Source organism: Dromiciops gliroides, chromosome 2 (assembly GCF_019393635.1).
Source record: "Dromiciops gliroides isolate mDroGli1 chromosome 2, mDroGli1.pri, whole genome shotgun sequence".
NCBI classification, from domain to species: domain Eukaryota; kingdom Metazoa; phylum Chordata; class Mammalia; order Microbiotheria; family Microbiotheriidae; genus Dromiciops; species Dromiciops gliroides.
In genome coordinates, this window is record NC_057862.1 from 602,073,470 (window position 1) to 602,090,310 (window position 16,841).

Consider the following 16,841-nt stretch of genomic DNA (forward strand, 5'->3'; position numbering starts at 1 on the left):
TTGGGAACAGCTCCCTCAAGCCCTCCACGTGAAGATGGTAGTGGGGGATGCACATGGACCAGACCTGTGTTACAAGTCAAATAAGATGGATGGACTAAAAATTCTATAAGATTCCAATGAGCATTGAATCTATTGTTGTTTCTACCACCACATGCTATCTCTTAATTGGCCCAGAAGAGTGATTTCCCTTGATTTTCAGCATTTCTTTTACTTTCTTTCTTTTTTTTGGAGGCAATCTGATTCAAGTGACTTGCCCACAATCACACTGATTTTTTTACCATTTCTGACCACTCAGAGTAGCCCAGGTGGAAAGCAGCCCCTTGAAAACAAGTATACTCCTTCAGGGTCAGCCTTTAGGCAAGTTTGATTTATTACCCAAGAAAGTATAATCATGAGGAGGAATCGATGATTGAGAAAGGGGAAAGGGTTTGGGACAAAGAGGATATTTAGGTTAATCTATGCCCTGCTGTTTCCAGTCCATTTTCAGATCAGCCTAGATGGAGAGAGATATGGAAAAGGTGGTCCAGATACCCCCAGTCCCCCTTGCTTCCAAAGCTCAAGCGTGTAATGTGAAGTCAGTGTCTTCCTACCTCTCCTTATCCTCCCCCCCAAAGCCCTATCCCTCACTTCACCCTATTCTGTAAATTTATTTCCCTTCTTCACTTGGCTTAACCTCAGACTCCCCTAAGAATAGGTCACTGGGATGAGGCCTTTTGCTAAGGACTAGGGGTGGGGGGTGCAGAGGGAGGGGACATATAGCTTGTCTGACAGTTTAATTAAATTCTTCTTCCTTTTTACCACAGATAGACCTATTGCCTGGCTTTATCATGGGTGAGAGGAATGAGGCAGTGAGGGAAAATAGAAGCAAAATAATTTTTCTTCATCTCCTCAATGCTCTGAGCCAATAGCTGTGTGATGTAAGCTCCACAGGCCTGACAAGGATGTCTCTCAGCACCTCACATGGCAGGCACAACCTCTGCATGTATAATACAATAGAGCCAGAACAACAGTGCCCACCACCTTACAAATGCCATCTGCTCTCCTGATGCTGCTGCACCTGAGGGCATCTTTTTATTTATGTCTCTAATTGCAGCCGTCTGATCTTGCCCCTGACACTTCCAAGTCTGAAGCCTCTGTCTCACTTGAAAGGCCTGTGAATAGGAAGAATCTCATTATTGGTTTTTAAAAATGCTTGCTTTATTGCAGATGGCTGAATAAGAATGGGATTCAAGAGATACAGAACCAGGCATTCAATGGAACCCAACTGGATGAGTTGTGAGTAGGCTTACCTGAACTTCCTGATCACTTTGAGGGAAATGGTTCTTCAGGAAATGTTATTTATTGATATTTGTCTGATTCCCATTTTTTCTTCTTAACCCTCTACAGGAATCTTAGTGATAATATTAACCTGGAAGACTTACCAAATGATATCTTCCAAGGAGCCAATGGACCAGTCATTTTGTAAGTAGTCACCCTTTCACCCTTGTTCATTAGTTCTGAGATAGAGAGCACCAGGAAAGGTCATTGTTTACTACATAGCACAAAGCCTCTGCAAAGGCTTCTCGGGAATATTTTGAGTCTATTCCAAATCTTGTGCAAGTCTTAAAGTACTATGGACAGTGTATAATATGCATATCTATGTGTATATTATACTCATGCATACATATGTGTAGTATATATGTAATATATATATATATACACACACACAAATATCCATATATTGTTGTTGTTGTTCAGTTATTTTTCAATTGTGTCCAACTATTTCAGAGCCCATTTGGGGTTTTCTTGGCAAAGACACTGAAGCAGTTGGCCATTTCCTTCTCCAGCTCATTTTTCAGATGAGAAAACTATGGCAAACAGGGATAAGTGACTTGCTTGGAGTCACACAGTTAGTAAACGTCTGAGGTCAGATTTAAGCTCAGGAAGATGAGTCTTCCTAACTCCAGGTCTGTCACTCTTATCGACTGAACCACCTAGCTGTCCATATACATATATAGCATTTATATATAAACATATATAGCACATAGACATATATACATATATTGCTATGTATGTATACATATATATTCTAGGTGTGTGCAATGGCATGTATGTACATCTACACGTGTGTGCATATACACATATGACCATATTATATTGTATGTGTAGTATATACACAAATATGTGGGTATTAAAATAAAGGTATGTATATATGTAGATAAGCATATACACATACTATTACCTTTGACAACTAGATGATGCTATAAATAGAAGACAGGACCAAGAGTCAGAAAGACTGAATTCAAATCCTACCACAGATACTTACTAGCTATGTGACCAGAGCAAATCAATTTACCTCTGTCTGCCTAATCTATAAAATACAGATAATAATAGCACCTATCTCCCAGGGTAGTTATAAGAATCAAATAAAATAATGGTTATAAAAGCACCACATGAATGCTGGCTATTATCGTTATTATTATTATTATGGATAACCACCCAGCAAAAAGAGAATATTGATTGCTGTTCTCCACCCATACATCTTACTCTGACCAACCTTGAAACCTTGAATTAGAGATTCCCTCTAGTTATCCAACACACAAATGCACTGATCTTTGAACCCTTGCTGCCTATCAAATAGAGTCCAAACACCTTAGCCTGTCATTCAAGGTCCTCCACAGACTGGCCCATACCTATATCTGGAACCCATTCTCTTGTTGCCCTACATATAAACTACGTGCCAACCAATTACTCATCAGTAGTACTTCAACATAGTCCTGCTTCCACACCTCTGACCATGCTTAGCCTGTCACCTGAAATGCTTACTTGTCTCCTCTTCACTTATCTAAATACTGCCGTTCCTCTTGTTCTTCTTGTTGTTGACAACCAACTCAAACTCTACCTTCTCCATGAAGTTTTCCTGAAATGTCAGGCTTATAATATTTAGTAAAGGTTTGTTAATTGGCTAACTGACTGATTGGTCTTGATCCTCAATCTTCTCTCAATTCCTCTAACAATTCTTATCCATACTATTCAATTTGATCACAATTAATAGAAGTAGAGTATACTAGCTTATAGTGCTGGAGTTCAAATCAGGAGACATAATTTCAGACCCTGCATCTGATAACCACTGTTTCTACAGCCAAGGGCAAGTAAGTGAACCTCTCACATACCCAGCTTCCCAAGCTTTAAAATGGGAACAATAAGACTTGTACTATCTACCTCACTGGATAATTAGGACAAGTGCCATATAAATATGAATTTTATCATGCTTATACATGTCTTGCCAGCTAGAATACAATCATCTCCAAAAAAAGTGTTTTGTATTTGAATGTGCCTCTATTGACTAGCTTAGTGCCCTGAATTCCATAAATATTTGTCTTTTTTTTTCTTCTTTTTTTCAGGGAAATGAGGGTTAGGTGACTTGCCCAAGGTCACACAGCTAGTAAGTGTCAAGTGTCTGAGGCTCAATTTGAACTCAGGTTTTCCTGAATTCAGGGTTGGTGCTTTATCCACACCACCCAGCTGCCCCTTCCATAAATATTTGTCAATAATGATGGCCATCTGCAGAAATACACCCTTTGGGGGAAGTGTAGATATATCTATTGGAAGGCCGAAGGATCACTTTAAAAATTCAAAGGTCATTCCTTCAAGGGCCAACTCAAGTCTCACCTTTTCTATGCAGCCTTTCTTGAATGCCTGGCATATAGTAGGTAATGATGACAAAGACGATGCTGCTGCTGCTGCTGACAACAACAACTATGATGATGATGAGAATGTCCTAAAGCTTTTATTAAGCACTTTATAGTTTGCAAAACACATTCAGTCAGGGAGGATTTATTAAGCACTTGCTATGTGACAGACACAGTGCTAGGTGCTATGGACACATAGAAATGTAAAAAGAGAAACAAAAAACAATCACTACTCTGAAGGAAACAACATGCAAAAGACCATGTACAAATGTGATATATACAGAAAATTTGGGAGTTGTCATAAAGGCGAGGAACTTTGATTAAGGAGACCTAGCAATGACTTCTTACAGAGTGAGACTTTAGCTGAGACTTAGCAGAAGCCAGGGAAGCTAGGAGACAGATAAAGTTGGGGGAACACTCTAAGCATGGGGGGACAGCCACTGGATATGCTCAGAGTAGGAAGATAGAATATAGTGTGTAAGGAACAGAAGGAGGCTCATTAGAACTACTGTGAGACAGGGGGAAGCTAGGTGGCACAGTGGATAAAGCACGGGTCCTGAATTCAGGAGGGCCTGAGTTCAAATCTGACCTCAGAAACTTGACACTTACTAGCTGTGTGACCCTGGGCAAGTCACTTAACCCCCATTGCCCCACAAAAAAATATACAAAAAAAACTGCTGTGAGGTAAGTGCCATTATTATCCCCACTTTACAGAGTAGGAAACTGAGGCTGAGAGAAATTGACTTACCCAGGATAGCCCAGCTAAGTAAGTATCTGAGGTGGGATCTAAACTCAGATCTTCCTAATTCCTAGTCCAGCAATGTATCCATTGGGTTAGTGCTTAATTCTTATTAATTGATTAATTGATTGATTAATCTAGACCGCAATGATCAATTTCTTCTCTGAACTCCTCTAACAAGTTTTATCTATACTCTTCAATTTGAAAACATTTAACAGACATTGATTACCATAGTGTAAAATGTATTGGACATGGAATCTGCCTTGAACTAAGCAGAATAAACAAGACAATTAATCCATTAGAAACCACTTACAAGGCAGTCAGACTGGAAGAGCTTATCCTTCTTGACTTTCAAAGACAGAAAAAGGCAGCTTATTTTGTTCTTATTAAAGGAGCAGTCTGTTAATTCTGTGTAGCTCAGAGCAGAGTTGACCATTGTCCTAATGGCTTTGAATGGCCTTCTTTCCAAATAAGAAGCAACTGCAGATGTTGAGGGAGGTCAGGATGTTGGAGGACTTTGCAAAAGAATCCAACCATCCAACTACATTTTAACTTACAAAAGGGAATGTGAGGGGGCAGCTAGGTGGCACAGTGGATAAAGCACCGGCCCTGGATTCAGGAGTACCTGAGTTCAAATCCTGCCTCAGACACTTAACAATTACCAGCTGTGTGACCCTAGGCAAGTCACTTAACCCCAATTGGCTCACCGAAACAAAGAAAGAAAGAAAGAAAGAAAGAAAGAAAGAAAGAAAGAAAGAAAGAAAGAAAGAAAGAAAGAAAGAAAGAAAGAAAGAAAAGCCCATGGACACTTGGTCCATGGGGTCATAAAGAATTGGACATGACTATATGACTGAACAACAATAGCATAACTATAAAGTGAATAAATACATATATATACAAAATGAAAGGGAAGAGAGACATGGGACAATCACTTAAAGGGATGTCAAGGTCAAGTAAGGATGTTTTTATAAGGATGAAATAGCCCGAAACAAGTTTGTATGCATCAGGGAGTCAGTCAGTAGGAACAGATTAAAGACAGGGGACAGATATACTGATCAATGGCTTAAGCAACTGGAGAAGATGGGATTGAGGGCATAAGTATGAGTTGTCTATTTTTGTTGTTGCTTCTCCTTCATCTCAAAGAGCATCATGACATCAGGAGGTCATGTCATGACTTGCTGTGAGCTTGATTTAAGTGAGGGAGGGCTGTGCAAAGTCACCAACCTCACTCTCTCCTCCAAAGCCATCTGGGTCCAGTGGCAAGATATATATCAGGATGACTGGAGATGCCCCTAAATGTTTGAGACAATATAGGTTAAGTGACTTGGCTAGGATCAAGTGTGAAGTGTCTGAGGCTCGATTTGAATTTATGTCGTCCTTACTGCAGGGCCAGTGCTCTATCCACTGTACCACATAGCTACTAGGATAGAGAGCTGAGATTGGAATCAGGAAGACCTGAGTTCAAATCTAGTATCAAGCACTTAATAGTTCTGTGACACAAATCACTTAACCTCTGTTTGCCTTTAAGAGTTGGCATTATTGGGGGCAGCTAGGTAGTGCATTAGATAAAGCACTGGCCCTGGATTCAGGAGGACCTGAGTTCAAATCTGGCCTCAGACACTTGACACATGTCAGCTATGTGACCCTGGGCAAGTCACTTCAGCCTCACTGCCCCACCAAAAAAAAAGTTGTCATTATTAAGTAGAAGGGACACATTCTTCACCAATAAGGGTAAAATAGGAGGGAAAGAAGGAAAGAAGATTTAAAGACATTTTGAGGTATGGAATGGAGGAAGAGGATGTTAACCATGTATGTTTTCTGAGTCGAGTAGAAGACAAGTGAATCTATTGAATAGAATGGGTGAAAAGAATAGGGGCTTTGAAGAGAGAAAGGAATGTTTGGGAAAGTCACAGAAAAGAACGGGATAGGAGTCAATCTAAATGAAATAAAAACTTATTTGTAGCAGTCTGGAGCCAGTCAGCAGGGTGGGGCCCTATAGAAGTGTTTATCAGCTTAGGAGTTTGAATAGAGAAGGCAGATGGTAGAAGCAATCTAGTCTTGCAGGTTGGCAGGTTGTGAACACCAGGCAATTGGACAACAGAGTAAGGGGATAAAAGGTGAAAGTGTATCGTAGAACTGGTCAAATACAGAGTTAAGACCATAAAGAGAGGATAGTGAGTCCAGAGCAGTGGTAACAGTCTGAGAGAAAAGAGAGGAATGAGATGGCATGGTTCAACAGAGAATGCTGAACATGGAGTTAGATGACTGAGTTCAAATCCTGGCTTTTCCATTTACTACCTATATAATCTTGGAAAAGTATGTCATTGAAAAGTCTCATCTACAAAATATATTAGATTGCAGTCTAAGGTCCCTTCTAGCCCTAGATATATGATATAACTGGAGGTTGTAATGGGAACAAAAAAATACATTTAAGTAGAGTAAGAAGGAAATGTGGACCAATTATAGGATTATATTGATAGGATAATAAACTCAGATCTGAAAGGCACCTTGGATTCCATCTAATCTAAACCTCTAATTTCACATTTAAGTAAACTGGAACCCGGTTTCACAAAGCTATCAACTAGCAAAGCTGGTAATGAAACCCAGGTCTTCCATCTCTAAATCTATAGTTCTTTTGACTATCCCACACCTGAAGGGTGATTGTGATCAGAAAAGAATTCCTGAGTTCAAAATCATGGTGGTAGCACTATCATGGGCAGTTCTAAGATTTAAAGTATGGTCATCCCTTTGGGTAACAGAGGTAGATGGAGTGAAGCTTTAAGTCCCAAGAGTTGAAGAAGCTGAAGAACAAAAACAGATGTTCAAGAGGACATCAATACATATTTTGACCCAGGCATGAGAGTCAATGATTGGGACAGAGAGAAAGACAATGCACACAGCACTGAACTTGTTGAGAAAAGAGGGCAAATGGCTTGTAAGCCAGAAGATGCCAGAAACAAAGATATGGACTGGATGATATGAACTGGTAGAATGAATCTCACAGAGGAGGTTGCTGAGTGATGATAATGTCAGAAAGAAGGTCTAGATGGAGAGGAAGTCAAAAGTTTACCAACTACCCCCACTGGGGCCATTGATTGAAGAGACATGAGAGAGAGAGAGAGAGAGAGAGAGAGAGAGAGAGAGAGAGAGAGAGAGAGAGAGAGAGAGAGAGAGAGAGAGAGAGAGAGAGAGAGAGAGCAACCAGTGCCAGAGAGAGTAGCCAGAAAGAGAGTATGGAAAGACCCAGGTTTTCATGAGCCCTCACCAAGGAAATGGAAGAAGTGAGATGGAGAGCTCTAAGGTCCTGGTCCTGGACGGGCTCCTTGTGATAAACAACCTTCTATATGAAACTCGTAGTTGTCTGTGACATCCTAAAGACAGAACTGAAAATTGCATGCTAGAGGGTTTTGAGGTATTCTCCTTTGTATCAGATAATTCTGTGCTTTAGAGAACAAGAGATGCTGCTTTCAAATGTTGCAGTAGATTCCAGGTTAAATAGACCTCCAAATTCCCTCCCAAAGTGGGCCAGCATTAGAAGCCTACCTTCTCAAGTCCAATGATGATGAAGGAAGACACAAATAAAAGGAAAGAGGCAATTCCCACCTAACTGAGCATTTGGTAGTAATGGAAAGCTATGGTATTGTTTTCTCAGGTGATTCATGGGACTAGGCATTTACAGTTACCACATGTGTCAGTGGGTACTAGGACAGTAGATCCTTGGACTTCCAATCCAATTCAACCTCCACCAAAGGGGGAAACAAGTCAGGCCAGGTGAAGCAATAAGGCACTCTGAGGGAGAAACCAAAGGTGCCCTATGCCAGGTGGTTCCAACTACTACTGTCACCTTGACCACTACCTACCCTCAGATCTTGGTAGAGACAGCTAAGTACCCCAAACCTAAGAGTCACCAAAATAGTAATTCCTCCTCGGACCACCATCTCTCCTTCCAGGCTAACCCCCACAGCCATCATCCATGGGTAACAACCTGCTCTGAAGAAGAAGCTTTGCACCCTTGCCGTGATCAATACCAAAAATGTAGAGCATTTGACCAGCCTACCTGAAGTAGCAAGGTACCCGAAGAGGGAAACAGGAAAGCAGGAACGTTAAACTATGACTACCACCTACCTTTAAACCCAGGTGGAGATAGTAAAGTAGCCTGAGACCAAGAGTCCCAAGACTAACAGCATCCCCTAGGCCACCAGCCCAGCTTCCAGACTTAACCCTATAATCAACATCTGAGAAAGCAATCCTCATGGAAATGTGACCTGAACAATACCTCCACAAATGATATAGCCCCCATCTCTTCAGCATCCATAGCTACTGAAGATTCAGCAAAGGACAATTCTTAGCACCAAATTCTTTGACATTGTCAAATGGCTCAACATCGGAAATGGACATGGTTTTATCAAGGGAAATAATATTAAAGAAGATGAATGATCGATCATCTGCTCGAGCATTCTACCCTTAGGATCACAGGGCTTTTCCATATGACTGTTACTGAAATTTCCTTTATATGTGTCACCTCCTGTTAGAATGTGAGCTCCTTAGGAACAGAGACTGTATTTATTTTCCATTTGAATCCCTTAAGATTGATACAGTGCTTTGCATATAGTATAGAGTTAATAATATTTTTCTATTTATTTATTCATTTATTCATGCATTCACTCTCTTGAAGTGGCCAGGCCCCTAGGAGTACTCATTCTTTTTTTTTTTTTTTAGTGAGGCAATTGGGGTTAAGTGACTTGCCCAGGGTCACATAGCTAGTAAGTGTTAAGTTTCTGGGGCCGGATTTGAACTCAGGTACCCCTGACTCCAGAACCAGTGCTCTATCCACTGTGCCACCTAGCTGCCCCAGGAGTACTCATTCTTACTGGTTACCAACCAACTGAAAAAGGAAAATATGGAGTTGCTGTTTTTCTGTTGGTTTTTAACCTCCTTCCATCTTTCAGAATGTAAATATCACAGATTGGAAGTACATTTGAAATAATGTGCAAAGATTGCCTTAAACACCCTCTGTGCATTAAGAGTTAGAAAACTTCTGACTTCATAACAGAAAAAGGTCAGGGTGGCAGAAACATTCATGGGCATTTTAAAAGAAGAAAATCTCCAGACAATTCAGGAAATGGAAATAACAAGTCCAGAGATTAAAGCCTAGACAAATTGCAGTTTATTAAATATGTCATTTATTACTTAGATATCTAAAATTCATGTCTGGGGCCCAGGGACCTCAGGATTTGCCTGTGGCAACAAAAATGAGACTATTAAAATTAAATTCAAGTGATGAAAGTTCAAAATCTCCTTTCACCTCAAACCAGAAAGGTGATATGGACCCAAACTCAAGAATGGCAATAAGATCTCTGGTCAGCAGACAAAAAGATGTAGGTTGGTAAACCAGATAGATCTCAAAGTCCAAGGCCAATGTCACTCAGTGCCTTCCTTTGTGCCTGAAACAAATATAGCCTTTGGTTAGGATTAACAGGTTGTTAATGGTTAAAACCTATAAAGGGGGGAACAGCTAGGTGGTGCAGTGGATAAAGCACCGGTCCTGGATTCAGAAGTACTTGAGTTCAAATCTGGCCTCAGACACTTGACACTTACTAGCTGTGTGACCCTGGGCAAGTCACTTAACCCCCATTGCCCTGCAAAACAAACAAAAAAACAAAACAAACAAAAAAAAAGAAAATCATAGGGTCCAAATAAGGAAGGTGATAGGGTTTTTGGTGATAGAGATAGCTAGATGGTTGTTGTGAGGAGTAAAATGAGAATATTAAAGCACTTTGCTTACAAAATTTCAATATGCTATGCAATAACAATAATAACAAGCATCAGTATAGTGCTTTAAGGTTTGCAAAGGAACTTACCAATATTATCTCACTTTATCCTCACAACAACACTAGAAAATAGGTGCTATCATTATCTCTTTTACAGATGAGGAAACTGGGACAGACAGAGGTTAAGTGACTTGCTCAGGAACACACAGCTAGTTAGTTATCTGAGACTGGATTCCAACTCAGGTTTGCCTGACTCCAGACCCAGTGCTCTATCCACTGTGCTACCTAGCTGCCCATGATGATGATTAATTATTATCAGTATCATTACTATCCTAATTACTATGGCTATGTGCTGGGCACTTTGCTAAGCTCTGGTGATACAAATAAGAAACAAATAGCCCCTGCCCTCAAGGAACTTATAATCAAACAGAGAAGAAATAGTACACAAAAGAAAGTTTATAAGGTGAGGAGGGGAAGAAGAGGGGATGCAGAGTTCTCAGTGAGATGGAGGGGTGATGATTATGGTGGAGTCAAATCCAGAAGTGTAGCTGGTAGGAAATAGTTGAGCTGTGAACTGTAAAAGGATACATTATGGGGAGGTTTTGTTCCACCCTCTAACCTTTAGGATCAGAAGACCCTAATACCAAAGTTGATACCATCTCCAAGATAATGATCCTGGAAATTTCCTGCATAAGACACCCAAATGAAGAAACTTGACATGTTTAACTGTGAGAAGAGAATACTGAGAGACTTGATGGGTTAGCTTTAAGTATCTGAAGGGAATCATCTAGAATCAGTCAATAAACATTAAGCACCTACTATGTGCCAGGCACTATGCTAAGCCCTGGGTATACAAAAAGAGGCAAAAGATAACCCCTGCCCTTGAGGAGCTTACAATCTAATGGGGGAGACAATACGCAAACAAATATGTACAAAGAAGGCTATATACAGGATAAATAGGAAATAATTAAGAAGGAAAGCATTAGAATTAAGAGGGGTTGGGGAAGGCTTTCTGTAGAAAGTAAGACTTTAGTTGGAACTTAAGTGAAGTGAGGGAGATCAGTAGTTAGAATGGAGGAGGAAGAGCATCCAAGGCATAGGAAAAAGCCAGAGAGGAAAGATGGGATGTCTTCTTTATGGAACAATCAGGAGGCCAGTGTCACTACATGAAAGAGTACATGTCAGAGAGGAAGGGGTAAGAAGACCAGAAAGATAGTTGGGGACTCCATTATGATGGACTTTAAATGTCAAACAGAGAATTTTGTATTTGCTCTTGGAGGCAATAGGAAGCCACTAGAGTTTATTGAGTGGTGTCAAGGGGTGACATGATCAGATATGGAAGAATAACTGTGCTTCCTCTGGCTGTACACCAGAGGGTAGAAGGTGTAGAAAAATAAGTGAGGGCTCTATCTTAGGGGGAAAGTTCCTCACCATTAGAACTGCCCCCAAAGTGAAATGGGCTACTGCAGGATCTAGTGAGTTTCCCCTAAGTGAAGATTATTCAAGTGGAAGCTGAGTGACCACTTGCTGGAGATGTCTCAGAAGGAATTCTTAATCAGGCACAAGTTGGATGAGTTGCCTTGAGTCACCTTAGACATTGAAATTCTGTGATTCTTTTTTTTTTTGAGGCAATTGGGGTTAAGTGACTTGCCCAGGGTCACACAACTAGTGTTAAGTGTCTGAGGCCAGATTTGAACTCAGGTCCTCCTGACTCCAGGGCCGGTGCTCTATCCACTGCGCCACCTAGCTGCCCCCAAAATTCTGTGATTCTTGATCACAGACAGACAAAGCTGCCCCAGGAGGGCACACACATGATACCTATCTGAATGTCCCCTCCTATCAAAGATAGCAGAAGCAAAGCACAAGAAATAAACCTAACAGGAAAGGCAGCCAAGAATTTAAGACAACTTCCCATATCAGTTCACTGTCACAACATCTCTCCTGGTTCTTCACACTTGCTCTGTCTTTCACCCAACACCTGCAGAAGCAAGTTTCCAATGACCCCAGTGGCTTATTTTTGTTATGCTTTTCCTCAAATAGACCCAAGTTAATTAACACCTCTGCAGGCTCAAGACTTTAGGTAAAACTTGTGGAGCAGGGCTGTTCTGCTTAAGAAGGAAAATAAGAAAGAGCAAGCCCTGGGAAGGGGATAGTTTGTGGTAATCTGGGGGTTTCTTTATGGGATGAAGGGAAAGAAGGGAATGAAAAGACAGCAGGCTCCTCTCCTCATAGCTTCCTAGAACAACAACCTCCTTTTCTGGCCAGTATCTAAACTCTAATTTCCCTTCTCTACTCCTGTTTTGCTAAAGGTGTTCGGTTTTCTTGCCTCTAAATCTCCCACCTAGGGTCAAAGACCTGATCACCCCATTCTAGTTTCAGGTCAAGCATCTCTGGCATCCATTCAACATAATACAAGTTGACTCCCAGCAACCTAGGGAAATATGCTAAAAATTGATTTGACAGAATTTTTCTTGAAAGCGGGTGTTTCTTGGGGGCAGGGAGGAAAATCTGAGAGAGACAACAGACTACCTGGGGAAAGAGCAGACAAGCAATGCCAATGAAAGAGAAAAGGTCTCAGAAAAGTGGGACTGGGGGCCCAAGGATGAATTTCATCCACTTCATTCACTACCAGACTGCCAACTGGCTATCCTCTTAAGTCTTGACCTTGCAGATCAGTCTCTGTCCCCAGCTTTGTTTTTTTTATTTTTATGACTTCTGCATTCTGAAGTCTTTCTTAGCAATGGAGCAATTGTTGTTTCCTTGGGAAACTGGTCTCTGCGGGGAAAATTTAATACATTGTCTTGCTGAGCTGGAGCCAATACAATCCTATTCTGATGGTTTATCAAATTGATTTGGCTATAGCTCAGATTCATTTGATAGTTCAGATTCAAACACTGAGTTATTTGTATGAGAATGATTCTGTTCTATTACCAGTGTACCCACAGTTCTATAGATAGTAAATTGCCTTTTTATCCCAACTGGGATCATGAAAGAGAGGTCTTCTAACCATCTGTCAGTGTAGTGTACACCAGAAATGTGCTTTCACTTATGAAAATGATTGACCTGTAATAACATCTTTGCTGGGAGAAACAGAAATTGTTCAAATCCAATTTGTGGCACTGACTATAACATAGTTTATTAAATGAGGTGGGGAGCATATTTTAACTCTTCCTTCTCCTGACCCACCAAGGCATCCCTTAATCAACCACTGTCTGCTATTCTACATTCCATCTCAGAACCAAGAGGCTCTCCGTGAGATAATACACTGTTAACAGAGTGTATCAAAATCTGCAGAATGCTAGATAAGGGGTGGATCCTTTCAGAGCTCAAATTCTCAAAAGCAGTTGCTACCATCATTTTGCTTATGTTGAGATATTTGCCAACATAATACTTTAAAGCATGTCCTACCATTTCCCCAAACTAGTTTTCTGTCTTCATTACACATCACACCCCTTCTCATACCCAATGATCCAGCCAAACTGGCCCTCTCAGTTCCTCATATATGATACTCCACCTATCATCTCTGTGTCTTCACACAAGTGAACCTTCAATGCATAAAAAGCAGGTGCTCTTCACTTCTGCCTCACAGGATGCCTCTCTGCATTCAAGAAGAAACTAAAGCACTACCTTCTACATGAAGCCTTTCATATCTCCCCAATAGCTAGAGACCTTCTTCACAAATATAAATATAAACAACAAATATATTTATAAATATCAAGTAATTTTCACTGTTTTATACATTTCTTCTTTATATTTATTCTATATAAAATATCTATATGTTAGTTTCCATAGAGGTAGTTAGGTGGTACACTGGTCCTGGAGTCAGGAAGACTAGAGTTCAAATCTAGCCTCAAACACTTATTTATTAGCTATGTAAGGTACTCACAAAGTGATATGAATAGAAAGATAAAATGTTATTTATTTCCTAGGAAGATGAGAGTTTCAGAAGTAATTTGGAACTTAATCATTAGGTCTCTCATAGAGGATGAGAAAATACTACATAAAGTTCAAAGGGTAGGGATTAATGTGTACTAGAGATAAAACATTAGAACTAACTTGGAGGGGCAGCTAGGTGGCACAGTGGATAAAGCACTGGCCCTGGATTCAGGAGTACCTGAGTTCAAATCCGACCTCAGACACTTGACACTTACTAGCTGTGTGACCCTGGGCAAGTCACTTAACCCTCACTGCCCTGCAAAAAAAAACACCAAAAAACAACAAAAAAAAAAAAACTAAATTGGAAAAAAAAAATCATCTGAAGTACCAGATGCTAATAGGCTTCACCACTCCATAGCAGATGGTATTACACCTCAGCAAGACCAAAAGTTCAGGTTAGGATTATTTTCCAGAAAGGAGGAAAGAGGAAGGAAGGAAGGAAGGAAGGAAGGAAGGAAGGAAGGAAGGAAGGAAGGAAGGAAGGAAGGAAGGAAGGAAGGAAGGAAGGAAGGAAGGAAGGGAGGGAGGGAGGGAGGGAGGGAGGGAGGGAGGGAAAAATGAAGGACCCATATCATCCTAGGAGGAAAACATGGGATATCTGTGTCAGAAATGTAATTAACATAATATATAGAATGAACTAGTACCTGAAGTAGAGAAAAGAGGTAGACTTCTAGAAATATTAAAGACTCAGCCTTTGGAACTACACATTCTGAAAAATACAAATCTTAAAGGGGCCTGGCAAGGATGCCATCAGAGGCTGGAAAGATATGTTGTTAGTAGTGAGACAATGTATCCAAGCATATGCTAAATCCAGTCAGTCAACCATTCAGTGGAAAGGGAGAAAGCCATTTCAGTTTATAAATCAAGTGGACTCAACTGTAGAAACTGATAGAAAGGAGCAATAAAATCTGAGGAAGAAGATGCTATTACACTATAGCAAGTGTGCTGGAGTATAGTATACTTCTGATAATTGAAAACATTTAATTGGTCGAATATGAAAAGAAGTTACCTAATTGGTCTTGATTATGGAAAGAAGCTGTGAAATTTGATAAGCTGATAGAAATAGTAAACCAGTTTGAATGTGATGAGTAAAGTGGGGTTGCCTCTGAGTTTAGCTACCCTTCATCATTTGAAATGGTGTTCCCATGTGACAGTCAGTAAACAAGCATTTATTAAATAACTACTACAGGCTAGGCACTGTGGTAAGTACTGGGGATAAAAAAAAAAAGAAAGAAAGGCAAAAGACAGCCCCTGTTCTCAAGGAATTCATAGTCCAATGGGGATTATCTTGATTGAGTTCCCTGATTTTATGGAGAGTAACAATATATAACTTCATCCTCATCAATTGAATTACAGTTCTGCCTCTCCCCAATCTCTCATGCTATCTAGGCTGCAGGTAGAACAACAAACAATTTGGCTATTTCTTGGTTTATACTGTGCTGGTGGTAGATTTTCATAAACTAATTTTGATCTCTGGGCTCAATCAATCAATGGTCTCAATACCTTGTTATTCCAAATGAAACAGCTTGTCTGCTATTTAGCCTATCATCAGGTATTTGGTGTGTTCTTGCTACTGGGTATGAACAACCAGAGGTGTTTTTGTTGGGTTCTGTGCTCCATATCTGAGGAAATGTCCTGGAGTCAAGCTGAGCTATTTTTCCCACATTACTCATAACATTCTAAAGGGAAGATATGAGAAAACTGATTGCTAAATTATTTTAGTGCAAAAAAAAGCTGGTTAATTTATTGTTCCCACAAATCCTAGTTTCTATTTCTCTGACTTTTTAATGCAGTTCTCCACATCCTTCTTAAAATTTTCATTGTACTTAAATGAGGGGTTAACTCTTGGATGTATCACTCCTAGCAATTATGTATCAATCCTCATCATAATAATTAGCATAATAATAATGTATAGCCCCTAGTAGTAGTAATACTAATTCATATAATTTAATAATAATTCATAAAAGCAAATAGGCAGACAAATCAGGACCACAAAACCAAACCTCATCTGGGTTATACTTATGCTATATTTATTCCTAGCTAATATATCTTCATCTTGTGCTTCTGTGCTTTGGTATTAACTACCTCCAGATTATCTCCATTAAATTTCATCTTTATTTTTCATGATCAGTTCTTTTGTAAGTGTTAAATATATAACAGTTATTTTACAAATGCTGGGGATACAAAGAAAGCCAAAAAACATAGTCCCTGCCCTTAAAGAGCTTACATGCTAATGGAAGCAATAATATATAACTATATGCTATGTATATGGAAGATAAAGATGTTTGTATTCATAAGCATATGCATTATACACACATATGCACGGTAGATGGTAGCTATGGGCTGAGCCTTGAGAGGAAGCCAGGGTAACTTGGAAGCAAAGGTGAAGGGAGTAGGCAAAGTATTCTCAGAACAGAGGATAGCCAGTTCAAAGGCGCAGAGTTAAGAGGGGGTTTTTGAGCAAGAAAATGCAAGGAAGGCCAGTGTAGATGAGTCACAGAGTATGTGAGGGGAAGTAAGGTATAAGAAGACTGAAAAAAAGTAGGAAAGCACCAGGTCGTGAAGGGTTTGAGGACATTATATTTGATCCTTGAGGTAATAGGAAGCCCCTGTAGTTTATTTCTAGGAAGGGGGTGATGTGGTCAGTCCTGTGCTTTAGAAATACCATTTCGGCAGCTAAGTAAAGGATAAATTGAAATGGTAAGAGATTTGAGGCATTGAGAT

General features: G+C 40.1%; 1 protein-coding gene across 1 annotated transcript in view; it reads left to right on the forward strand.

Annotated features, from left to right (window-relative positions):
* The window catches only part of FSHR (follicle stimulating hormone receptor), a 263,889-nt gene that overhangs the window by 227,848 nt on the left and 19,200 nt on the right, over positions 1-16,841 (forward strand). Inside the window, exons 7-8 of the mRNA XM_043988973.1 lie at positions 1,207-1,275; positions 1,387-1,461. Of these exons, the coding sequence (XP_043844908.1) occupies positions 1,207-1,275; positions 1,387-1,461 (144 nt within the window). The remainder of the gene's footprint in view (positions 1-1,206; positions 1,276-1,386; positions 1,462-16,841) is intronic.